At 49.8% G+C, this 26,673-nt stretch overlaps 1 protein-coding gene across 4 annotated transcripts in view; it reads right to left on the bottom strand.

Moving 5' to 3' along the window:
• The window catches only part of MTM1 (myotubularin 1), a 739,022-nt gene that overhangs the window by 578,851 nt on the left and 133,498 nt on the right, over positions 1 to 26,673 (bottom strand). For all 4 annotated transcript variants that reach the window (XM_078688643.1, XM_078688645.1, XM_078688646.1 and 1 more), the window contains exon 3: positions 26,152 to 26,224. In XM_078688643.1, coding sequence (XP_078544769.1) covers positions 26,152 to 26,224 — 73 coding nt within the window. The remainder of the gene's footprint in view (positions 1 to 26,151; positions 26,225 to 26,673) is intronic.

Below are 26,673 nucleotides of genomic sequence, written 5' to 3'. Positions count from 1 at the left end.
TGGTGAAAAGCCACATGTAGATATATTAGCACTGCCGAAAAGACTGTTAGCCAAACTAAAAACTCTTGCTCCAGAGAGAAAGGTAGATTGGACCCTTCTCAATGATAGCAAACAGAATACTGATGAATCAGTCTCTGATTATTTTACTAGACTAGGAAAGGCATATACCGATTGCAGTGGTGACCAAAACTGGCCGAAACTGGCCACCACTTACTCATCCAAACTTTTGTTTAAGGGCTCTTACCAGCAGTGGGAAACAGGCTTATGGTCAGTGAAAGTGGTTGGCCGGCGGCAGCACCAGCGACAATACGGACTATGGCACAATACTATGAGAGCCAATACAAAAACGCAGAAGAAGAAAGGGAAATCAAGAAAAAGAAGTTGAAAGAGCAAGTATTGCTTAGTCAGTTAGACACCCGCATCCACCCCTGTGGTCAAAACAATGCCCGTCAGCAAACTGTCAGGTTTTACCAGGAACCCCAGAGCCCTCCAGCACCAAACCAGCAACTCTATAGGCCGGGCCCCCAACCCTCTGATATTTACGCTTACTGTAAAAAACAAGGACATTGGAAGAAAGATTGTACAATATTAGCAGCCAACATTGCCGCTGGGAAAACACAACCGCGACAGTTCAACACCCCCTCCCAACCCCAATATCAATATAGAGGCAACAGGTTTGATAATTCAGAACGCCAGGCTACCCTTCAGGATTATGCTGACGATATTGAGATGAGCCCAGTATATTGGTCAGCTTAGGGAGGTCAAGGATGGGGGAAGGAACCAGTGGAGGTACCTGTAGATCAACAGGGACCCTATGTTACAACATCGGTGTCTGGTGCTAAAGGATGTTTCCTTGTGGATACAGGAGCATCCCGCAGCACCTTGACCACCCAACTGAGTCAGAGGGCTCCTCCATCTGGCAAACTAATTACATCGACTGGGTTCGATGGTAAGCCCTCTGTGAACCCCCTTTCCAAACCTACGCCATTCTCTATCAACGGTGCTGACACTCCTGCAACATTCTTGCTATCACCAGGTTGTACTGAGAATCTCATGGGATTGGATCTGTTAAAACATTACCGTGCCACTATCAGATGTTCCCCAGATAATGTTAGAGTCATTCTGTATGACAATGTTTCCCTGTGCCAACTGTCTGTACAGCTACTCCAACTTCCCGACATTCAGGAAGATTTAGCGCTCATCCCAAACACCTTATGGGCAACTTCTGATACTGATGTTGGTACTATCCAGATGCCAGTAGTTCACATCACTGTCAGGGAAGGTGCACACTTGCCTAGATCACCGCAGTATAAAATATCTAAAGAGGGAGAGCTCACACTACAAAAATTGTAATAGACCTCATTCAGGCTGACGTGGTGGAACAGGTTCCCTTCAACGTCTGCAACAGCCCCATTTTGCCGGTATTAAAACGATCAGCTACACACCAAAAGGGGTACAGATTTGTGATTGACTTGCGGGCCATTAATAAAATAGTAGTACCACAATTTCAGGTAGTTTCAGACATAACTACTATCCTCACCATGATTCCACCTACAGCTAAAGCCTTTACAGTGATAGATTTGAAAAACGCATTCTTTTCCATCCCCATTCATGAAGACTCACGTTTTCTTTTTAGCTTCACCCTAATGAACAGATCATATAGACTCTGTTGCGACGCTCAGGGCTATACAGAAAGTCCGAGCATTTACAGCCAAGCATTGAAAAAACAACTTGACCAGGTCCATCTCCCAGAGGGAGTGGCTCTTATTCAATATGTAGGTGACATTTTGTTAGCAGCAGATACTACCCAATTAGCTCGACAGGCATCATTACTGACCCTCAAATTCCTTGCTGAACATGGTCACAAGGTATCCAAAGATACATTGAAGTATTGTAGAAAGCAGGTGACTTACTTAGGTCACCTGTTGTCTAAGGAGGGTCGCACTCTTACACCAGACAAGATTCAGACTATTTTGAACTTCCCTACTCCAACCACCCTAAGAGACGTGAGAGCACTAATAGGTCTCACCTCCTTCTATAGACAGTGGGTCCCAAATTTTTGAGTCATTATCAAGCCACTTCTTTCCCCGATGACTAAAGATGTTTCTGATCCTAATCCCTGGATGTTGGAAATGGGGGTTGCCCAAGTCTCAAAGGGGGTAGCATGGCATCAAGCGGGCAGGCCAAACTTCGAGGACATGTGAAGCATTCACGCAGTACACACAGACGACCCACCAATCACCCTACAAAAGAGTCACGACACCACCTTTGGTTGGAAAAAGATTAAATTTAGTTATGTCTCCAACCTGCAAGGTAAAAATAAATAGAATAGTGGTAGTCACAACAAGGTGCCAACTGGCACCAGAGCCAAGTACTTTATAGGGAATTATTTACATGGGACAAAAAGGGGTTGAGTCCAAAGTCCATGCTGAAATAAAGAAAAATTGTGATTAAATAACAGTAGACCTGGGGCCAATCTGGCGGGGCCAACTCAGGCTCTCATCCTTAGGGGGTTGGCTGAAATTGTAAGTTGCAACATTAGCGTAAGTACACCTCATGCGTGACATCACCAACCCAACCCCTGTAAGGGAAAAAAAACCATCATATAATACCAGACAGGAACACCTGTAATGGATCAGTGCAGCTGGCTCCTTAACATAGGGCATACACTTTTCATCAGGGTAAACGCAACATCTCCCTGTGCAATTAACACTTCCCTAGAGGAGCAGTAGACCCATTCAGGTAATTGGCCAGGCAACATTCCAGCAGATGTAAAACGTGTGCCCAAATGTAACACTTTTAGAGGTTAGATAACATTTCACTGGATAACCAACCATTCCATTAAGACCAGGATAAGTATGCCACTGGACAGGAACCTTTCATTAAAGAGGAGGCCACAGTTCATTAGGCAGTAATGTAACTTTTATCAGGCAGGAATAGACAGGAAGCCAAACACTTCTTCAGATCCCAATATTTCTCTAGGAATCAAGCATTTCATCAGGCATCAACCTGATCTCCGCCTGTCAGGAACCAACCAGGGGTTAACTTTTATGGCCAGGCCGTCACTAAAAGGGCTTTGTCCCTGTTCTTGCCCAGTTCCGGCGTTTCCTGTGGCTAAGCAGGGCCAACGGGGCCCTTTCGCAGTGTTTCCCAGAGGGGAGGGGCGGTTCCAGGTACTCCACCTCGCTCCTAGGAGTTCCCGCTACTGTGCCGCTACCCTACCCACCGGGCTTTACCTGACATCTTCGGCTCACACAGGAGCCCTTGCGTGGGTTTCCGGTGTGGGGAGGACCCAGGCTTCTTTTGGGGCCCTCCGGCGATGGTGCTGGAAGGGAGGGGCTCTCCCTCGACCTCCCGGGAGCCCTGCCACTCTGTCAGGTTGCTTCTCCTGGGTGCCCGACCGGCAGCGCGAGGGGGCGCTATCTCCGCCTTCACCGGCGGCTTCAGGCAGCCGCCTCAATTCTCCTCGGGTCCGGCTGCGAGGCAGGCACCGACAGTGTGCCCCGGACCCGCCTCCCTCGGCAGCACGTCCTCCCGGCACCGGCCCCAGTCCACAGCCACAGACCGGCGGGGTGGCCTCCCGCTCCGGTCGTTCAATCCTCGGGGCTCCCCCTTCGTCCACGGGGGCCCCGCAACAGCGCTACACCCGGGTCCCCCTCCTACCTCACGGGGACCCGGGGCTTGAATTCAGCTTCTCCGGGCCTTCCCGGCCAACAGCCAATCCCTGCGCGGCCTTCAGAGGTCACGGCCACGCAGGCCAATCCGTGCGCGGCGGGGGCGGGCCGATGACGCAGCCTGGCCCCCCCGTCACGTGATGCGGGAGTCGGCGGCCTCAGGGCCGAGCGCGGCCCTTCCCTCACTTCGGTGGCCCTCTCCTGGTACCGGGGGCCGCCGCAACGATCCCCACAGCAGTGGGGGGAATCCCCACGATAGCGCCGGGCCGCGGTGGTGATTTCCGGCGGCAATAAGGGGTAGGCTCCCTTTCAGTTAATTTTCTATATAACGGTAAAAGCGCGCCTCCTCAAACGGCGCTATTCACAGGATGCCACAATCTCCTCAGGAAACAGCGTTTTCCACAGCGCACTACTCCTCAAACCACGGCGCTATTCACAGCGCACTGCTCCTTGCGCCCACACGGCAGTTCTGGGGCAGATTAGCGCTTCCAGATTATAGCGCTTCCTAGGGGGAACACAGCAGGCCTTCAGAACAACGCGCTTTTCTTCCCACAGCGCTGGGTAGGCAGTCCAGGGCTTCTAAGGACACGCAGCTCCTCACAGTCCAACGCTTAAGGGCAATGCAGCAGCAGCACTTCCTAAGGGGCCACAGCTTCCTGGGGGCACCAACCTCCCCAAACAACGTCGGACAGGCGCACCTCACGGAGGGGGGGGCGAACGGTTCCACAGCCAGCCCCAGGGGCACACTCCTCACCTCCTGGGGGGTTCAAGCCCACAGCATTCCTCCTCTTCTGGGCACCTCTTTCCCTCAGCGTTGGCGTGGTACCCGGTCAAATAGTGTCAGTGACCTGGATAGGGGCCCTCCCTTGTCAGGGGCCCATGGGGACAGCAGAGGGGGGGGTTTATAGGGGTGCAGAGCCCAGCTCACAGGCCCATGTGGCGGTAGCACCTCACAGCAGGTCCCCTCTCTTCTTTGTCCCAGCGCTGACTGACTCTCTGGTGACACTTCTCCCTATTTATACCCTCCTCCCAGGCAGTGCCAGGACCTTCTAGAATGTTGGCACATCTAGCCTAAACTGGTTCTAGGGGAGGGGGTGAGCACCCTGGGTGCCAGGCTTTCCCTCCAAAAGCTAGGGGTAGCTGGGTAATATTATCTAGACCGCTGACCTAAGGCAGTCCAGTGGCAAAACCCATGGCCATGGCATCCATTTTAAAAACAATACATTTCAATCAGGTGCAGTTTTAAAATGGGGGATTTTACAAGTGCTCACATTATTACATGTAATAACATTTTTCAAAAGGGGTCTCACACCACTCATGGCCTATACAGGTTTAATCCCATGGGGGAGACAATCTAGATAAGGGGGTCAAAAGCGAAAATTTTGGGGGGAAAAGGCCAAGTCCAACACGACTCCCCCCCCAGCCAAAAGCCAGGGTAGACATATCAATGCCTTGATGGGCTTCCCTGCTTGGGGTGGAAAAAGGTGGACGCAGGCCTGCAACTACAGGAGCACCTGCAGTCTCTCCTCCACTCTGGAACCCAATGGTTCTCTTTCGCAACCCTCCATTCACCAACAAAACCACCCCACCGGTGTTCCCTAGTGGGATGTTTCTCCTTCCTAGAGTGGGAGGCTCTAGCCTCAGGCTTGTAATTCTCTTGGACCACTCTCTTCTCTCCAAACTGCCACTGGTCCACCCATCTGGGGTCTACACCCTCAGACTGACCAGCCCTTAGGGGAGAGGCTCTCCTCCCCCTACTTCTCCTCCAAGGGTTCCTCCATCTCCTACGCCTGGGGACACCCTCACACAACTCTCTCCCCAACCTGGAGTCGAAACCCACAGGCTGAACTGGTGACAGGGGCGAGTCCTCCCTCTCCCTGCACCCCCTCCCATAGTTCCGCACCCTCCTACCCGGAGAAGTACCCCTGGGAGTCACTTCCGGGGGGACTCTGGTTACAGAGGTCCCTCCCACCAGGGCAGGCAAACCCTGTCCCTGGCCACCCAACCCAGGATCTGCGCCCTGTGGCTGAGCTGGTGACAGAGAAGAGACCTTCCTCCCTCTGTACCCCCTCCCAGAGTTCCGCACCCTCCCACTGGGAGTAGTACCCCTGGGAGTCAAATTGGTAGGGACCTGAATTACAGGTACCCCACCCTCCAGGTCAGGCAACCCCTTAACCTGGAACCCCAGTCCAGGATCTAAATCCTGTGACTGGTCAGACCCCCGAACCACTGGAGCTCCAATTATTGATGCTCCGGGTCCTCCTGACATGAGGGGATCCCTTCCTCTGGATGACACATCGGGACAGCCTAGTCTCCCAACCTGGGGTTCTCTTAAAGAACACTCCAGGCCCAGTGACCACAGCTGGGGCACCTCGGGACACCCCCCGGTCTCACTCCCTTCAGGATCACTCCCCTCAGCCTTCCCAGACACTCTGGCACTTACCCAGAGGTCTGCCTCCCGTGCAAGTTCCCTGGGGTCTGAGAACCCGCACTGCAACAGATGGTGACGCAGTCTTGGGAAACAACACCTCAGCATGTGCTCCCGGATAACGGCATGGCACAGCCCTTCCCAATCCTCCACTGCTCTCCTCACCACCCAATCCTCCAGTACAGTCCAACACTCCTCCTCAAACTCTCCCCAGGACTGATGGAACAGCTTTCCCCTGCCCCTAAACACTAACCCGTCCTCCTCTTCCGGGGAATCAGGCACAGTCTCTTGGGCTTCGGGAGTGGGACTCCTTGCACTGGACCTACACTCGCTGCCACCACTGGATCCCACCCTCTTCGGTGAATCCAGACTCCTAAAACCACTCTCAGGGGACAACCTACCCACCTGAGCTGATCTCTCTCTGGCGAAGGCCCTCTCCGCCTCCGCCATCCTCTCCTGGGCTAGGACTTTTTCAGTCTCTAGTCGCTGCTCTTCTACCCTCAGCTGCGCTAAGCCCTCGGCATGCCTGAGCTTTGCCAGCGCCAGCTGATACTCCCTTACTTCTCTCCTATCTACCCACTCTTCTGGGGACAGGGAAAGGGATGGGGCAGTGCCCCCGGGACTGGACCCAGTGCGAGACTCCCTATCTTCGGTGTCCTCCACAGCTACTGGCGTCTGTCTCTGCCCTGCTAAACTCTTCCTCCTCCTCATCGGAGCAATTACCTCCCAGGGTTCTGGATGGGGAGCCCTCTCTCCGGTCTCTAACCCACTGACCCTTCAAAACTTCGGGGGGGTAGTCAGACAAGTCCCCATCAATCTCTAAGGGCTCTCCCCTCTTGAGGGCCTCATAGAGAAACAAATTCCTCCTAATGTTCCCTACTGGGGGTATCCCTCTCTCCAGGAGGAAGTCTATCACCTCCTGTTCGGTGTACTCCATCAGTTCCACTTCCTGGTAAATCAACCCCATCGTGGCGAGATACACCCGGGACACACCCACAGTGGACCAAGGGGACACAATTGTCAAACACTTTCAGGAGGAAGCAATTTAGCAAACAAAAATAATCCCCACAACAAGGCTCGGATTACATCCAAAGCTCTATTTGCAGTGTAACCCGTGGCCGCTGTGGTACTGCGCAAACACAAGTCCTATCCCACCGCTTTGCCACCAAATGTTGGAAATGGGGGTTGCCCAAGTCTCAAAGGGGGTAGCATGGCATCAAGCGGGCAGGCCAAACTTCGAGGACATGTGAAGCATTCACGCAGTACACACAGACGACCCACCAATCACCCTACAAAAGAGTCACGACACCACCTTTGGTTGGAAAAAGATTAAATTTAGTTATGTCTCCAACCTGCAAGGTAAAAAGAAATAGAATAGTGGTAGTCACAACAAGGTGCCAACTGGCACCAGAGCCAAGTACTTTATAGGGAATTATTTACATGGGACAAAAAGGGGTTGAGTCCAAAGTCCATGCTGAAATAAAGAAAAATTGTGATTAAATAACAGTAGACCTGGGGCCAATCTGGCGGGGCCAACTCAGGCTCTCATCCTTAGGGGGTTGGCTGAAATTGTAAGTTGCAACATTAGCGTAAGTACACCTCATGCGTGACAACACCAACCCAACCCCTGTAAGGGAAAAAAACCCATCATATAATACCAGACAGGAACACCTGTAATGGATCAGTGCAGCTGGCTCCTTAACATAGGGCATACACTTTTCATCAGGGTAAACGCAACATCTCCCTGTGCAATTAACACTTCCCTAGAGGAGCAGTAGACCCATTCAGGTAATTGGCCAGGCAACATTCCAGCAGATGTAAAACGTGTGCCCAAATGTAACACTTTTAGAGGTTAGATAACATTTCACTGGATAACCAACCATTCCATTAAGACCAGGATAAGTATGCCACTGGACAGGAACATTTCATTAAAGAGGAGGCCACAGTTCATTAGGCAGTAATGTAACTTATCAGGCAGGAATAGACAGGAAGCCAAACACTTCTTCAGATCCCAATATTTCTCTAGGAATCAAGCATTTCATCAGGCATCAACCTGATCTCCGCCTGTCAGGAACCAACCAGGGGTTAACTTTTATGGCCAGGCCGTCACTAAAAGGGCTTTGTCCCTGTTCTTGCCCAGTTCCGGCGTTTCCTGTGGCTAAGCAGGGCCAACGGGGCCCTTTCGCAGTGTTTCCCAGAGGGGAGGGGCGGTTCCAGGTACTCCACCTCGCTCCTAGGAGTTCCCGCTACTGTCCCGCTACCCTACCCACCGGGCTTTACCTGACATCTTCGGCTCACACAGGAGCCCTTGCGTGGGTTTCCGGTGTGGGGAGGACCCAGGCTTCTTTTGGGGCCCTCCGGCGATGGTGCTGGAAGGGAGGGGCTCTCCCTCGACCTCCCGGGAGCCCTGCCACTCTGTCAGGTTGCTTCTCCTGGCTGCCCGACCGGCAGCGCGAGGGGGCGCTATCTCCGCCTTCACCGGCGGCTTCAGGCAGCCGCCTCAATTCTCCTCGGGTCCGGCTGCGAGGCAGGCACCGATAGTGTGCCCCGGCCCCGCCTCCCTCGGCAGCACGTCCTCCCGGCACCGGTCCCAGTCCACAGCCACAGACCGGCGGGGTGGCCTCCCGCTCCGGTCGTTCAATCCTCGGGGCTCCCCCTTCGTCCACGGTGGCCCCGCAACAGCGCTTCACCCGGGTCCCCCTCCTACCTCACGGGGACCCGGGGCTTGAATTCAGCTTCTCCGGGCCTTCCCGGCCAACAGCCAATCCCTGCGCGGCCTTCAGAGGTCACGGCCGCGCAGGCCAATCCGTGCGCGGCGGGGGCGGGCCGATAACGCAGCCTGGCCCCCCCGTCACGTGATGCGGGAGTCGGCGACCTCAGGGCCGAGCGCGGCCCTTCCCTCACTTCGGCGGCCCTCTCCTGGTACCGGGGGCCGCCGCAACGATCCCCACAGCAGTGGGGGGAATCCCCACAATAGCGCCGGGCCGCGGCGGTGATTTCCGGCGGCAATAAGGGGTAGGCTCCCTTTCAGTTAATTTTCTATATAACGGTAAAAGCGCGCCTCCTCAAACGGCGCTATTCACAGGATGCCACAATCTCCTCAGGAAACAGCGTTTTCCACAGCGCACTACTCCTCAAACCACGGCGCTATTCACACGGCAGTTCTGGGGCAGATTAGCGCTTCCAGGTTATAGCGCTTCCTAGGGGGAACACAGCAGGCCTTCAGAACAACGCGCTTTTCTTCCCACCGCGCTGGGTAGGCAGTCCAGGGCTTCTAAGGACACGCAGCTCCTCACAGTCCAACGCTTAAGGGCAATGCAGCAGCAGCACTTCCAAAGGGGCCACAGCTTCCTGGGGGCACCAACCTCCCCAAACAACGTCTGACAGGCGCACCTCACGGAGGGGGGGGCGAACGGTTCCACAGCCAGCCCCAGGGGCACACTCCTCACCTCCTGGGGGGTTCAAGCCCACAGCATTCCTCCTCTTCTGGGCACCTCTTTCCCTCAGCGTTGGCGTGGTACCCGGTCAAATAGCGTCAGTGACCTAGATAGGGGCCCTCCCTTGTCAGGGGCCCATGGGGACAGCAGAGGGGGGGGTTTATAGGGGTGCAGGGCCCAGCTCACAGGCCCATGTGGCGGTAGCACCTCACAGCAGGTCCCCTCTCTTCTTTGTCCCAGCGCTGACTGACTCTCTGGTGACACTTCTCCCTATATATACCCTCCTCCCAGGCAGTGCCAGGACCTTCTAGAATGTTGGCACATCTAGCCTAAACTGGTTCTAGGGGAGGGGGTGAGCACCCTGGGTGCCAGGCTTTCCCTCCAAAAGCTAGGGGTAGCTGGGTAATATTATCTAGACCGCTGACCTAAGGCAGTCCAGTGGCAAAACCCATGGCCATGGCATCCATTTTAAAAACAATACATTTCAATCAGGTGCAGTTTTAAAATGGGGGATTTTACAAGTGCTCACATTATTACATGTAATTACATTTTTCAAAAGGGGTCTCACACCACTCATGGCCTATACAGGTTTAATCCCATGGGGGAGACAATCTAGATAAGGGGGTCAAAAGCGAAAATTTTTGGGGGAAAAGGCCAAGTCCAACACTGGATATCACAGCATGGGGAAGCATTCATGACCCTACGACAGGCTCTGTGTTCAGCCCCAGTCTTAGGTACACCTGACTATCAAAAGCCATTTTTTCTCTTTTTACACGAACGGTCAGGTTGTGCCCTCACTTCTATGTCAAATGCATGGTACACACAAACGAACCTGCGCCTATTTTTCTGCTGTTTTGGATCCAGTTGCCCGAGCTTTGCCTACCGGTCTGCGCGCTGTAGCAGCGGCTGCTGTGGCAGTGTGCCAGACAGAGGGCATAGTTCTAGGGTCCCCAGTAACAGTTCTGGTACCACATGCCGTTGATATTCTGTTGAATAAAGCCAAAACCCAACATCTTACTAGTGCCCGACTGTATGGATATGAACTCACCCGGTTAAATGCTCACATAACTAATTAAAACGCTGTACCACTCTGAATCTCGCTACACTCTTACCCCTACCCGATACCGACCCCCTCACTCAGTCACCCCATCATGATTGAGTATTCCGAACAGAAGCAGAAACCAAGGGAAGGGTGGACCCTAAAGACACAGCCTTACCAGATGCAGAAGGCCACCTGAGGGTAGACGGTTCTTGCCTGAAACTCCCGAATGGCACCACATCTGCAGCCTATTCTGTCACTAAAGCACTTACAGTAGTTGAGACTGCCCGAATATTACAGAAATCAGCCCAAGAGGCAGAGAAAACAGTACTTCTGCGCGCTTGCATCCTCAGTACAGGCATGACTGTAAACATCTACACCGACAGTCAGTATGCCTTTGGGGTAGTACACAATTTTTTTACTATAGCAAGAAAGAGGGTTTTTCACTTCTCATGGGACGCCTATACAACATGGTGAATTGGTTAATGCCCTTTTGGATGCCATCACTCTCTTTGCCAAGTTAGCGGTGATCACTGTTTTTAGCGGACAGTTTCTAGGGCCCTTACCTGCACGTTTAATTGTTTATCACCGCATTTCACGGGTCCGGTTCCCGGTTCTGGGTGGTGAGCTAGGAACGGGCGCCATCTTGGAGTGGGCTGAATGTCAGCAACTGCATGAGTGAGCAGTGTAGTGCTTTGGATGTCCACAGGGACTCCTATTTAAAGCTCGCTCTCCCGCGCAGCGGACCAGCGCAGCGGGCGTGCCTTCGCTGTGCCGGAGTCGTGCCTGAGTCCTGCCCGTCTGCGCCCGTCAGCGTCCCGGAGGCGGGCGGAGCGGCGGGAGACTTGGACCTAGGGCGACCGTACTCAATCGTAGCAACCATGGTCAGTTACACATCTGCGCAACTCCGGTCTCTACAAAGGGTATCGTGTGGTTGCTTTAAGGTTTTCCCTGGTCGCTATAGGGGCAAGAGCAAATGCCCTGGTTGTGGCTGGTCGAAAGACGCTGGTCTACGGCCACCCCCTTACCGGGAGGTGGTCCCGGTGAAGCATTTCTGTATGCTATTGAACACCAGGTCAGTGCGCAGTCACGCTCAGGAGCTCTTTGACCTTCTTACTTTGGAAAAACCGGTCTGTTTGATGCTCACTGTGACCTGGCTGGGAGCTTCCTCCAACCCAGATATCGCCTCGGCGATCCCGTTAGATTATAGCATCTACAGGCAGGATAGATCGGAAGGAAGGGGTGGCGGTGTAGCCATCGTGGTGAAGAACTCTGTTGTATGTTCTATTATTCCCACTGAGGCCATCAAAGGGTCTGAGTCCCTTGCCTTTTCTTTATCTTTGGCGCCGCATCAGTCAGTGAAAGGTTTGTTAGTGTATAGACCTCCGGGTCCAGCAGGCTCTTTTTTTGAAGAACTCCAGTCTGTTATGCTATCGCTGGCCATGAGAGCCGATCATTGCATTCTGGCTGGTGACTGATCGAGGATGCCTCGAACTCCTGTAAAGAGATTTTTACGATCGTCAGGGAATATATCGCCCCCGCGGTCGAATGTGGCCCAGTCTGTTCCCACTCAGAAGTGGGCGTCGGATCTGGCTTGCTTCTTTACGGCTAAAATCAAGTTGATACAGGAGTCTTTTCCACCGCGACCGGCGGCTGCCTTGCCTGGCTCCGAGGTTGGGCCTGTTTCATCGGTCCCCTCGGGACCTGTCCTGTCAGATTTTCCGCCTATTTCAACTGCCTCGTCTTTGACACTTCTGGCCAATCTTAAATCTGGATCGCCACTAGATCCATGCCCGGCCAAATTTTTGGCGAAGATGGCGGAGGTAGTTAATCCGCTGGTCAACCCTCTCCTGAATCGCTCTTTGAGCCAAGGCGAGGTTCCTTTAGTCGTGGAAGCAAGCCATGGTTATCCCCCTTATCAAGCAGCCCGGTCTGGCTCCTGAGGTCTTGGCCAATTATAGGCCTATTTCTCTTCTTCCGGCTCTGGCCAAGACCTTGGAGAAGCACGTGCACAGCGTGCTATCCAATTTTTTAGAATCTAATGATCTGCTTCATCCCACTCAGTCAGGCTTTCGCCCTAATCTGAGTACGGAGACGGCGCTGCTGGAGGTATCTGAGGCCATCAAGGAGACGCTAGACTTGGGTGGGAGAGCTATGTTGATTATGCTCGATCTGTCGGCGGCCTTTGACACCGTTCCCCATGAGGGCTTGCTCATCAGACTTCATGAGATCGGTCTGAGGGGGATGGTGTTCAGCTGGTTTACATCTTTCTTAGCTGGTCGCCGACAGACGGTCTGGGTTTCCTCAGCCTCCGCTGAGATGCCGCCATTGGGAGTCGGAGTCCCGCAGGGCTCTGTATTGAGCCCGACTCTTTTTAACATCTTTATGACCCCTCTGGCGGCTCTGGCTGAGTCTTTCGGTGCCCAGATCGTATCCTACGCGGATGACACCCAGCTGCTCTTCACCTGCCGGAAAGGGGAGGATTTTGATGGAGAGAGTATCCGTGAGTGCCTTGGGGCTGTTTTTAAATGGCTCCAACTGAACAGCCTCAAGTGCAACTCAGATAAATCGGAGGTACTCTTCTTCGGCTGTCAATCCGACCCGGACTGGCAGGTGTGGTGGCCTGCGGACATGTCTCCTCCGAGGCAGTCATCTCAGCTAGCGAAGAATCTGGGGGTCAAAATCGACAACGGCCTGACCTTAAGATCCCAGATCCTCACCCTTACGGGCATTTGCTTTGGACTTCTCCGCATGCTTCGGAAGTTTTTTCCGTTGCTTTCCGAGGATCACAGGAGGATTACGGTGCAGGCCTTGATTGGTTCAAGATTGGACTACGCTAACATCTTATATCTTGGCCTGCCCGAATACCTTCTGCAACGGATGCAGGTGGTCCAGAATGCGGCGGCACGTGCCATCTTTGGTCTGCACAGGCGAGTCCATGTTTCCGGCCTGTTGCAGTCGCTTCACTGGCTGCCTATCCGACAGCGGATAGTTTTCAAAACTCTGACCCTCGCGCATAAGGCCTTCTATTCTACTGGGGCAAAATACCTGCAGAGGAGGCTCCTGCCATATCGTCCTTCTCGATCTCTGAGATCAGAGTCGAAGCTTCCTCGTGTGAGGAGGGCCCGCCTGGGAGGCCGCTCTTTTATGCTCCGGGCCCCTCCGCTTTGGAACTCTCTGCCCCTCTCGCTACGTAGCAATCCTAACTTGCTATCTTTAGGAAGGGCTTGAAAACCTGGCTTTTTGCCTCTTAGATTTTATCTTCTTCGTTCCCTTCTTTTTACTGTGTTGTGTTTGCCAGGATGTTAATAAAGCGCCGGGACACTCTTTTGAGTAGCCGTGCGCTATAAAAGCCACAAAATAACATAACATAACATAACATAACTAAGTAGGACAGGGGAACGCTCTGGCAGACAGCACAGCCAGGAACGCAGCCTTAGGAATAATACCTGGACCAATGTACGTCCTAAAATCACAAGCTGAGAAATGGCATGATGCCAGACAACGGATTATTGACATACAAGAATCCGCTGCCATAGAAGAAAAAGAACAGTGGAAAACAGATGGTATGTTAGATGAGGAGGGATGTTGGAGATCTCAGGATACTCTTAGGTGGAAACAGCATAGCATATGTTATTCCCTTACTTCCAATGACACACTTACCTGCACACATTGGGTCCCAAGCCATGTATGCCAGGCTCAAGGAAGTATGGGACCATCCCAAATTGAGACCGCTGGCCGAGCAATTTGTCAAGCACTGTCTGACCTGTTTAAGATACAATGTGAGAAAGGGAACAAAGGTTCCGACAGCAGGATTTGCACTGCCCTCTGCCCCTTTTGCAGTCCTTCAGTTGGATTATATCCAAATGAACAGAGTTAACAGCTACAAGTATGTCTTGGTGGTGGTCTGTGCATTCAGTAAATGGGTGGAAGCATACCCCACCAAGGATAATACTGCCATTACTACAGCTAAAGTACTCCTGAAGGAATTTTTTCCCCGGTATTGCCTTCATAGATTGATGCAAAGTGATCGAGGATCACATTTTATCAGCCAAACAGTCAAACATATCTTATAGGAACTGGGGGTCAAACAAAAATTCCACGCTACATTTCACCCACAGGTAGCAGGATTAGTGGAACGTTATAATGGAATCCTGAAGGAGAAATTAGCTGAGATACCAACTGAGACAGGATTGAATTGAGTAAATGCTCTACCTCTAGCTCTGCTGTCTATATGATCAGGCCCACATTCTAAGTCACACCTTACGCCCTACGTGACAGTTTTTGGTAGACCTATGAATATTTGGAATGCCCCATCTCCGTAATCCCTGACTGACCTTCCCCAGGAATGTCTTTACTCCATGAACAGGTCTGGGCCTCCGTCACAGACAGATCTCAGGGCCCTGGCCTTGATATCAAACCCGGAGACTTCGTCCTGGTGAAGAACTTTGCACGCACCCAGTTTCTGCAGGCTCACTGGAAGGGTCCCTTGCAGGTGCTGCTGGTGACCAGAACTTCCTTGCGAGTAGAGGGAAAGAAATCTTGGGTCCACGCTTCCCAATGCTGAAAAGTGGATCCCCTAACTGAAGACAACTTGAAAGTACACAAAGAAGTTCTGACCCACAACAAACCAATAGACTGCTTCTGAGGCGTGAGCCGGGAGCTTACTTGATTACTCATGTTAACAAGTCATTGTTTATTTTAAAATTTGCACACTTACTGTTCACTGCTGCGGTTACGAATTTTAGACCATCTTTTAACAATTTTTTAAGACATTTTGGTCGGGAGGTGGTTTTTAGGCTCCGTCTCGGAGGTTATTAGGGGGAACCCTAGGTGCTCATTTTTTCTCCATTGCGAAACACCTGAAGGGAGGGAAAGGCGATTAAGCACTCACCCGGACGGCCGCCATCTTGAGTGGGCCAAGGGGAGCGCTCTAGCCTTTTCCCTCCCTAGCACTTAAAAATCGGACTGGCGCGACCGCGCTGGCAAGCCCGTCTGCGGCCGTCCGCACCGGGCCCGCGCCTAGCACCATGATCCCTGGTTGCCGGCCTGCAGGCACGTTTCACTGCTTAGCTTACGACCGTGAGGTTCTATTTAGCCTGGGGGGAGATGGTAGGCTACCTGGCTGTCGGTGCCTGGAGTTCTACAAGGATACCCGGGACGCTGGTGAGGTATGTCTATCATGTAACAGGGTTATCCCGACTATTCGATTAAGCTTAGTCCGGTAGGTCGCTAATATAAACAAAGCGACAGCCGAGGTCACAACTAAGAATGTTAGCTGCCTTCTGGTCAACGCTAGATCCTTGGTTAAACATAGCGCGGATCTCGCGGAGCTGTTACAAGACAAGAATATAATAATTGCATTTGTCACCGAATCTTGGACAGATGCGGCATCGGGGCCTGACATTGTCAAGGCCACTCCCCCAAACTATCTAAGCTATGTTCAGGATAGACCTTGGAAAAGAGGAGGCGGCCTGACGGTCATTTACCATAACTCCATTAAGGGTAGTTTTCAACTAGTGGCGTCGCAACTATGCGAAGCGTTGGCTTTTAATCTTATCTTGTCCAAACATCAATCCTTCAGGGGCTGTTTACTTTACAGGCCTCCCGGTACCAAGACGTCTTTCTTGGGTTCACTGGGAAATATCTTAGAGGAGGCCCTCTGTGCAAAGACCTTTACAGTCCTAGGGGACTTTAATTTTCATCTAGAAAATAGCTCAGACCCGGATACATTAGATCTCATGGAGGTGATGAACGGTGTCGACCTAAAACAGTTGGTGCTAGGCCCCACTCACAGTGCAGGTCATACCCTGGATGGAATATTCTCGAATTGCCCGGACCTTCAGGTCCCCACAATCTTTCCAGTTACCAGGTCGGATCACGTGGCTGTGCTTTTCAATATCTCCACTGCTAAATCCCTCAGGACCAGGCAGGTCAGTAAAACAACCAGGACCTGTAGGGCCTGGAATAAGATGGAGGGAGCCTCCCTGGAGGATCTTTTGGAATCATCCATGGTGGTGCCCCCTCCAGATGTGGACAAAGCGGCTGTCTCTTATTCTAACTGGGTGAAACACGCGTGTACGATCTTAGCTCCTCCCAAAAGTTGCCACCCCACTCGCACGACCCCTTCGGCCCCCTGGTTCTCAGTGGAGCTCAGAGAGCATAAGCTCATCTGCAAGAAACTCAAACGCGTGTGGCGGAAAAACGACTACGAGGCAGATAAAGCAGACTCAAATTGAGTCTGCCATTATATAAAGATATGATTGCGATAGCTAAACAAAGGTACTTCACTAACCGCATTAATGAGGCCAGGAGCTCGTCGAAGGAGCTATTCCAAGCGGTCTGTAGTCTGGCCACCCCAAAGCCGGCCACTACACCTCCCAGTCTTGAACTGTGCGAGGTTCTAGCTCAGTTCTTTTTAAACAAGGTGGAAACCATTTTTAACACCCTTGAAGTTCAAGCCAGGGCTAACCTGCCAGCGGACAGGCCTGAGATTTCGACTTCCCACTCAAATGAGACTACGTTTCGGAACTTCTCCTCGGTGAGTGTGGAGGAGATTAAGAAACTATTATTAGGTACTAAATCAGGCTCTCCTCGGGACCCATGCCCAACCTCAGTGGCAAAGCTAGCGGCGGCTCCTATAGCAACCACCTTAGCAGCTGTGTTTAACAACATGTTTGAGGGGGGAATTTCCATCTGGTTGGAAATTGGCCTCGATTTTACCGTTGCTAAAAAAAAAAAACAATCTGGACATCACTGACCCCAACAGTTATCGACCCATCGCCAGACTTCCTTTACCGGCCAAACTGATTGAGAGAACCATAAACAGCCAGCTTAGTGCATTTTTAAGGACCTCACAAGCCCTAGATCCATCGCAACATGGTTTTAGGGAAGGTCATAGCACCGAATCTGCCCTAATTAAATCATCTGAGGAGATCAGGAAAGTAATGGACTTGGGGGGTAGGGCAGCCCTGATCCTGCTGGATTTGTCAGCGGCCTTCGATACGGTCCATCATACGATCTTGGTGGACCGTCTGAAGGCCTGCGGGATACAGGGGAAAGCCCTTAAGATCTTGAAAGCCTTTCTTACCAACAGGATCCAGGTGGTAGCACTGGGGGAGTTTGAGTCTAAACCATTTGTGCTCCCCTGTGGAGTTCCCCAGGGATCCTCCCTAAGTCCCACCCTTTTCAATGTTTATGTCTCCTCTTTGGCCCCAGTCATTCGATCCTATGGGTTCGAGCTTACATCATATGCGGATGATACGCAGATTGTGGTCTCACTGCTACCAGGTAGAGAGGAAGGTATAGCCAGTAAATTCCAAGAATATATGTCAGCAGTCAGCAACTGGATGGCTAGGAACTGTTTAAAGCTAAACTCGGCTAAAACTGAAGTTTTGTTTTTCGGCTCCAGTGTTAACTTTTGGAGCCCTAATTGGTGACTGGATGGGTTGGGTGTACCTCCCGTTCCAGTTACCAATGTCAAGAACCTGGGGGTTCTGATTGATGATAAACTTACCTTTAGGCCCCAAGTCAATGCTATGACATCAGCCATCCATTTTACACTGAAAACAATCAGGAAAATTCTTCCTTTTATACCAGACGAGTGCAGGAAAACAGTGGTGACGGCCTTAGTCTTATCTCGCCTCGATTACTGCAACAGTCTACTGCTCAATGCCCAACAGGGGCTTCTTAACAAACTACAGGCCTTGCAAAATGCAGCAGCTCGTCTTATCACAGGCGTACCAAAGTTTGCCTCCGTCGCCCAGGAATTGGTGAAGCTGCACTGGCTCCCAGTGCGGAAACGGATCTCCTTCAAAGCCTTGTGCATAATCTTCAAAGCCCTTCGGGGGCTTGGCCCGGCTTTTCTATCACAGTACTTTCAATGGTACCGGCCGGGTAGACATCTTAGGTCAGCAAATCTGGGGCTGATCACTACCCCTCGGATAAGGAAAGCTCGATGGGGTGGCAGAAGCTTTATTCTGGGAGCTGCCAGGACTTGGAATGCTCTACCTCTAAATAAAATAAAATAAATAGACTGTGACTCAGATTCTGAATCTGAACTAGAACTTTGTGACAAGGGAACAGACGGATACTACCTCCGATCCAAGGCTAAGCTGAAGAACCAGCCCAGCTCCAAGGTACTCCATTGTCCATTGCTGCAGGGCGGTAGTAAAACCTGACTGAGGGTCCTGGGTACCCCTAGTAGTGGGTTACCGGGGCAAACATTGGTCAGTGAAGCATTAACTATCGGCGGCTATTAGGGACATTGCAGTACTCTTGGGACGCTTGTAGAGCTATCATGGCTGGAAGTTACGATAATGTGGGACCTATGTCCCCAAAACCTGGATATGTCACGATCCGTCCTATTCATGAGTACCAAAGACTACCCACCCCCTTGAACAATGATTACCAACAAGGGCCATCATCAAGGTCTGCCAGTGTTCCCCCCCATGAAGAAAACAGTCAACGACACGGGAAAGGTATGAATCCAGAAGCCACATGCACTCGTGGTACTACCACCCCGCTGAAGAAAGCTAGAATGAGAGTTTACAGTACCAAGACAATCGTACTGTTTGTCCTGACTACGCTTGCTGTTCTGCTCAGTGTAGTGTTCTGGATTATTGAAGAAACAGCTCCAGCCCATCACACTGTCCTGCCTCACACCCCACAACCATCTGAAGTTCCTGAACATTCACATGTTCCGTGGCCTGATTCCCACTTCAACAGATATTCTGAATTCAGTAATAATACTTTCATCCAAATGCTGCACCAGTTTAATAAAGTTGCAGGTGCAACTGACTGTTATGTTTGTTAACTTCTACCTCATGCAACTCAACACACTGTACAGTTCCTAGTGTTCACTGCCTCGTCTGATTATACTTGCACTCTGATGTAGAACCTGACAAACGTCTTTCCCTCACGTGGCGACACTAGCAACCGTACCACATTCCAGCCCTTTCTTTGGACATTCCATGCCCACAACAATACCATCTGTAATGCCTCTGACTCAGCACCAATGCGTACCATCATGTCCACCCCTTTGCGAGGTACGTGTGGTTACCATTCGAGCTAAAACAGTTGCAATTTCTGTCACGCCACGCCCTGGTACATTATGTCTGCAAGGCCAAGGAAAAACACCAGTAGGAGTCAGTCTATGCAATACTACAATGACTTATGACAATTTCACACCATATCTCTGCCTTCCTACAGGATTGCATTTTGTGTGTGGAAACAAAGCTTACACCTGGTTACCTCCCGACTGGAGTGGTACCTGCTACATTGCTTTCCTCTTACCACCCGCTTTCAACAGGGACAATATATACCTCCGCCAAAGGAGACAATTGCCAGATGTGGACCAGACTGACACCACAGGTCAACAGTTCTATGATGCTATGAAAGGACTGTTGCTGTACTGGGGTCCTTTGTCCAACAGCCTCCAAATCAGTAGACTAACCAGAGTCCTTGAAGTAACAATTAATGTGACTGCAGGAATACTGACCAACTACTCTGCTGAACTTGATGCCACCCACATGGTTGCTCTCCAAAATAGTATGGTGCTAGACGTCATCTTAGCAGATCGGGGAGGAGCCTGCCGCATCATCGGCGCAAGCGGTTGTGGTTATATTCCTGATTCGTCACCGTCAGTATATGATGCTATCTCTAAACTTCACCGAATTGCCTCCGAAATCCATCAAGAAACTGAAACTCCCTGGTCTTGGAGCTCTGGATTCTGGCCACTACTCGTCTCCTGGGGTTGGAAAATTATAATCTTACTGATTTCGCTAGCTCTCCTGTTCTTCTGCTGTCCGTGCATCCACTGTGGCCCCGCACTCTGTTCTATCTGTGCTATCGGATGTACATCACCTACCACGCCGCCTCAATGGACCAAAGATAGTAAAATACTGTATCAACAAGCTGTAGATAAGCTTATGCGGATCAATATTGACTGAGGTGTTGCCCATGGCAAAAGGAGGGACTGTGAAACCTGAATCTGCTAAGTTTCCATATGCCCCACCATCTTTGTAACTACAGCGTCCATTTCACCTCTGTCCCACTGATCACGTACAGGTCAACCTGCACTCGAGCTGACCTTTTCCCCGCACCCATGCTAAAATGTTCCAGGAATGTTGAGATGGCAGATGACCTCGCCCGGGGGTTCCATTCCTGTTCAAACTACACGGCAAGAGGCAGGTGATGTGCCTAAGGCTTAGACTGCCCCATTCCAGCATCAAGCTCCGTGACAAAGGGAATGTGATCCGTATCTCCATCCCGCAAGCTATATCAACTTTCTACATTTCTTCTCTGCGAAGGGAGTGTCCACGTCCTATGAAGGATGCTGCGTGCTCCTTGCAAATTGAACAGTCTCCCATTACCTTCCTCCAGTGGGTCACAGACACTTTTCCATCTCTAGAGATTCCTGTGTCAGATTAATAAACTTGTGTTTCTTCACTCCCAGTGGTGTGGTCTCCCATTTTTTAACGTACTTGGAGGAAGCTGTGGACTTGGGTGTTTCCTGCACCGCTGGGTGGTCTACTTCTAAGAGCCCCGGTTCTACAATACTTCCTTTCAACGCAATCAAGGATAAATATAGTATAGGGAATAATCATTTTTTTAAATACTTACAATTAAGAGACTTTTTGGCTAAAAAGGCAGGGGGATCTCCAGGCTCATTCTGATAGATTTATTACTGAGGTCTCCACCTACATTGACTACTATATATATATAAACTGTTAAATAAGGAAATGTTGGACAATCTTACGAAACACGTGGACCGTTGGCAGGACCTCTTACGGGCTGGGACTGGAGAGTGTGAAGACTCACTCCGTTTGGCTCAAACAGCTTTCTTTGCTGCCAATTTGCAGGTCCAGTGTTTTAAAACTTTGTTTAACTTGTACATCACCCCTGCACGGATATCCAAATGGGGGGGGGCTTCTGTTCTGCACTGTTCACGCTGTGAGTACCTGCCGCTGACAGCATTCATATGTTTGCGACCTGTCCTGAGCTCAATATTCTTAAAGCAGAGATTGCTAAACTGCTAGAAATCGAACTGACCCCTCAGTTGATAGTCTTAGGGGTAACCGATCTGGCAGTGCCTTAGACGACCCAAATATTTTTATTCACAGCTATGACTGTGCTAAGGCTCTGCCTGGCTACTGCTTGGTTAGACCCTGAGCCACCGTCCGGGCACCAATGGCTGGGTACACTCCGAGCAGTATACTGTTGGGAGATGGCGGTATATGCGCAAATGGGGCATAGAGTTACTAAAATCTGGGCCCCTATAAGGCTTGGATTAATGAGATTGAGGGAACAACTGAACTCAGTTTGGGTGCCCGTTCACTTTTGTTTTTCCTGTATTTCTTGCGTGATTAACGAATTATGTGCTAAACACTGACATGCTTTCTTTTTAATATGCAAGACAATTTTGTGGTGGATCAAGGGTAGGGAGGGGTGGGACTGTTTGGATTTTAATATGTATATGAAAAGGGAAGAAAATATACCTAATAAAGAACTTTAAAAAAAAAAAAAAAAAAAAAAACTTTATAACGTGTCCAATTTCTGAGTTACGAGCGCCTGCCGCCCTAACAAAGTGCTGGCTAGTCACACTTGCCCGAAACCGGGGAGTGCCCCGACGGACCCCCTACACATGACAACCCAAACAAAGGATGCCGTAAGGTAAATCAGTTAATATTTTTCATCGCCAGACCACATCCCACACTCCCTTCTCACAAGCCACTGCCCATCTGTTCGGTGACCAATATACACCAACAGCAGCTGATTTCTGTCGTAAACAGTAAATAAAGTGAAAGAGCTTGTGTGCCATCAATCCCCCAGCGCTCAGTCAGTCTGTGAATTCTGCAGGAAGCCTTACATTAAACACCACGACTACTCACTCCTTGGCTGCTCCTCAAAGCGAGCACACCTAAGATATCTGTACAGAAGCCACTGGCCAGTCTGAAATGGTTTCACTAGTGCTTTATGTGCCACGTGTCCCCACAGTGCTGCACCAGGACATGGAAAAGGCTGGGAAACATGCAGATCTCAGCAGCAGACATGCTATCCCACATTGAACTGTGCTACAAATACAACAATAATCTTAATACATTATTACCTAACACATATGTATTGTTCCAATGTACTTTAAGTGTATTGCGTAACTGCTGTAAATTTTGGATGATCACTCATTTAATTTCACTTTTAGGTTACTCCGTGCCCTCATGAAAATCCTGTGAGTTCCCGCAGGGATTAGAAACGTGTCAGCTACTTACATCTGTTTTTTCCACATAGGGCAATTAGAAAACTCTAAATATCCGGTGAGGGTGGGCAATCTAAAATGCACCCCACGGAGAACTAATCTTCCCATGTTGCAGCAGTTCCCAAAAACTTGCCTATTAGGATAGTGTGGAATTGCTAATAGTCGTATATTGTTAGTTAATTTTATGAGTGTTTTTAATTAATCACTATGTAAATACAATTGCACTTTTATGTTTGTTTACTCACATTGATGTATGCCAATCACGTGTTATGCATTTGAAATGTATCGTATCTCAGGCATGAATCAAATGTCTATACCAAATATGTCTGAATTTATTACGGAAGAAATGTAATTTCTACAGTGAAAACACATGAACAATCGTTCTTTGTTTTTCTCCGCCTAAATAAATAGCGGTGTAAAATTGACAACCAGGTACCTCGTTTTTGTACTACTGATTTATACGTACATACCTGGTGTGTTCAGGACGAGAACCCCCGTGTGCACACAAACACTTTAAGAGGGCATGCTTCGACTTTTTATTCAAACACTATATAATCAAATAATCCATGACATGTTTTTATTGCGCCTAATGTTAAACAGCTACTCCGACGCTTCGCGCACAATAACCTGTGGGTCAGGAGGCCAGATGAGAGCGACAAGCATTTGGAATGCAATAGGACTCGAATTTAGGCGAGACCTCAAATGGAGGGAGAGATCCAGGGGGGCGAGAAGGCGCGGACAACAGAAGTGTTGGCGGGGGAGCAGAAACACTCGAAGTAAAGGGGCCAATAGCCATGGGAGGGTACAAATGACGACATGGCCATAATAACGCGGGACTAACAAGTCTCAATCAATCAGAAGACAGAAGTTACGAAGGACAAAGACAGAAGCCAATGAAAAATTTGAGCGGAGAATGAGGGCAGCTTGTCTCCCATACTCGCCTACTGCATGCCTCGCAGAGAGAGCAGCGAATGCGCTGCAATGCTAGGTTCGACCTAAAAGGGAATCATTACTTTCAAATATCTTACATCACCCTGGACATACAGTTATTTTGTATCTTCAGCCCACTTCCAGCGTGGCTCAATGGTTAGAGCGGCAGACCCTGATGCAGAGGTCTAGCCCGGGACCAGGGTTCAATTCCCGCCTCGGCGGATCTTGGGCACAACTTCCTCGGACCTGATAAATCTCGCCTCGGTGCCTATTCTAATCATGGGTCCCACTCTGCAACTCTGGGCAATAGCTTGCTTAATCTCCACAACGGCCCCAACAACGCTAGAATTCTTGGCTTCATCTTGGGGGTGCCCAGGAGTGGGCACTTCACAGGGAAAGGCCAAGAAGGGTTCCTCAGCGGTATTCGTACAAGCGCCGAGATGCCTCTTGGGTGATTCGTGAGCTATACAAGTACCACTACATTTACTACATTTTACATTTATTACTTCAGTTACATCGTCTGGTAAAAAATGTAAAAAAAATTCTGCTCCAAGTCGGAAGGATAAGATTATGCACGCTTAGGAGTATTATTTTCTAGCCCTGCTGAAACAGAAGATCTGCAACGAGATGTAGCATTTAGCCTATCATAAAATATGTGTTCTACATTCATTGTGCTCTTTTAGGGGCAATTATAGGGCTGTATTAAGCAGAATTTTACTGAGAGGAGAATTCAACATGTACTATTCAGCCTTCTGGTAAATAGGTCCTCTACTGTAAATATCTAAAATTTGAATATTGTCTGAACTGATCGGAATTTAGTGACTGGAAGCCTGATGAGTCAGTCCACATTTACTCTGAATATCTTCCAGCTGACTTCATTATGGTTTTAACCTTTTGTGAATGGTAAACATTCACATATTCATGCCCTAAACACACAGAACTATCAACTCTACAACCCTCCCTTGTTCAAATTGCACATTGCACTGACTTTGCTGCATGGAAGTCCAGTTCAGGTCTTTATATACAATACATTGGGCCATTGCCTCCAAAATGCTACTGTAAAGGCTACGATTCTATTTCAACTACAGACCAGTTACAGGTATTACCCTGATGTGCTAGTCTCCTGTAAAAAAGGTATACGGCCGGCCAGAGGATGTGGTTCCCAGGGCTAATAATGGCTTCCGAGGTTGGGAGCTGCATACCCCCTTTTCCAAAGTTTAGAGGCCCTGTGGAGGGGGTCCTCTGGGTCAAAAAAAGCCTTTTTAGGTGGGTCACATGCCCCCCCCTACAAATGTCAGGCCCCAGAGTGTGGGGTCCCAGGAGCTTAAATCGATCTGGGGAGGGGGGTTGTGTGCCCTCCTGCCCCCAAAAAGAAATGCCTTCCCCCCCCCCAAACCCCCCCGGAAACTAGTCCACCTCGCGGGTGCGTTTAATAGACAAGCATGGGAACCCTGCACTTGGGTTTCTTAAGATTTCGTTTGATTTCCCCGCCGATTCACGGATCCTCCTCTAATTTGTAGCAATTGTTTTTTTAATTATAAACATTTTGGGCCCTGGGCAGGGTCATCCTACTACCAGCCCCAAAGGGTTCAAGGTATCCCTACCCTTCACCCCCTATGTCTTCTTTTTATACTTTTTTTCCGAACTGGGGGCTGAGTTTCGAGTCTTAAGATGGCTATCACCACTTCCTGTTTGAAGTGGTGGTAGCCAATACAATCTCATCAGGAGATCTGTTGGACAATGCGACATGAGCGCTGATCGTCATCTCAAGTAAACACCAGGAACTGCCTCTGGAGCTGGGGAAGCTCTCTGGTGCCCGCGCACCAGAGGTATTTCCAATGCCATGGTGTCAGACGGCCGGGAGCCGTCCGCCGCACATGAGCACTGGTGCGTCAGATGGCTCCTGGCCGTCCAACGCACCAAATGGGTTAAAGTAAGTTAGTTAGTTACTAGTTGTTTACCCCTAGGGTTCCCCTATCCTCAGTCAACTGAAACTATGACATACGCAACCATCTAAGAAACTTCACAGTCGTAAAATAAGTTTACAGAGCGCCAGTGGTTGGAATAACGCATATATATGCTGAATGGGAAGCAGGGGACTACCGAAACAATTGTTTAAGAATTGTTCCGAAATAATGTTTTCTCCAATTTTTTAACAGATCTTAGTTGTTTTGAGCTGAAGAGACGGTCATTGGTAATAATACCGTGCTGGTTAAAATAACAATTAAAAAAAATATATATATATTATTTTTTTTACAATATACTTATAAAGCAAAAAAGACAAAGCAGTAGTTAAAAAAAAAAACATAACATTTAAGGATCACCTAAGTAGGTCCAAACTGTAACAGAGAATCATCGCAGATTATTATTTTATCATATATGATTCATACCTGTGACTCTGGTTTCTCCTGGTAGAGATGGTATGTCACCATCATGCTCCTGGTGATATCCATCTCTTGACATCTATAACAAGAAAGAGCAACCAAGTTCATACTGCTTCTTAAAATACAGAAAACTAGTAACCTCAACTGTGAATATAATGATAATACTCGATGAGAGACCACAGTCGTAAAATCGAACAAAACTTTAATTCCACCATTGGCTGCCATACGCATGAGCAGATACTCAATTTGTAGTCTTAAATTAGTTATCAGTTGTAACTATCCCCTCCCAAAAAGGCACCACAGGAAACAGTATTATAAAAGACGTATTTTTCCGGTTATCTGATACGCATATCAGTCTTGTCTGGAAGCAAATAATTCCTTAGAATGAAACCATCAATGGTGGAAAGAAATCAAGCTTTTGTGAAAAGAAAGCGTCTAGGAATCTCAGTACAACAAGAGATGAGGTACAACTGACAAAACTGTAACTGATGCAAAACACTTTAGCTGAACAACTGAGTAAAGAGGCAG

This window comes from Lissotriton helveticus, chromosome 4_1 (genome assembly GCF_964261635.1).
Source record: "Lissotriton helveticus chromosome 4_1, aLisHel1.1, whole genome shotgun sequence".
Taxonomy (NCBI): Eukaryota; Metazoa; Chordata; class Amphibia; order Caudata; family Salamandridae; genus Lissotriton; species Lissotriton helveticus.
Note: the sequence above shows the minus strand (reverse complement) of the source record. Positions and strands in the feature narration are given on the sequence as shown.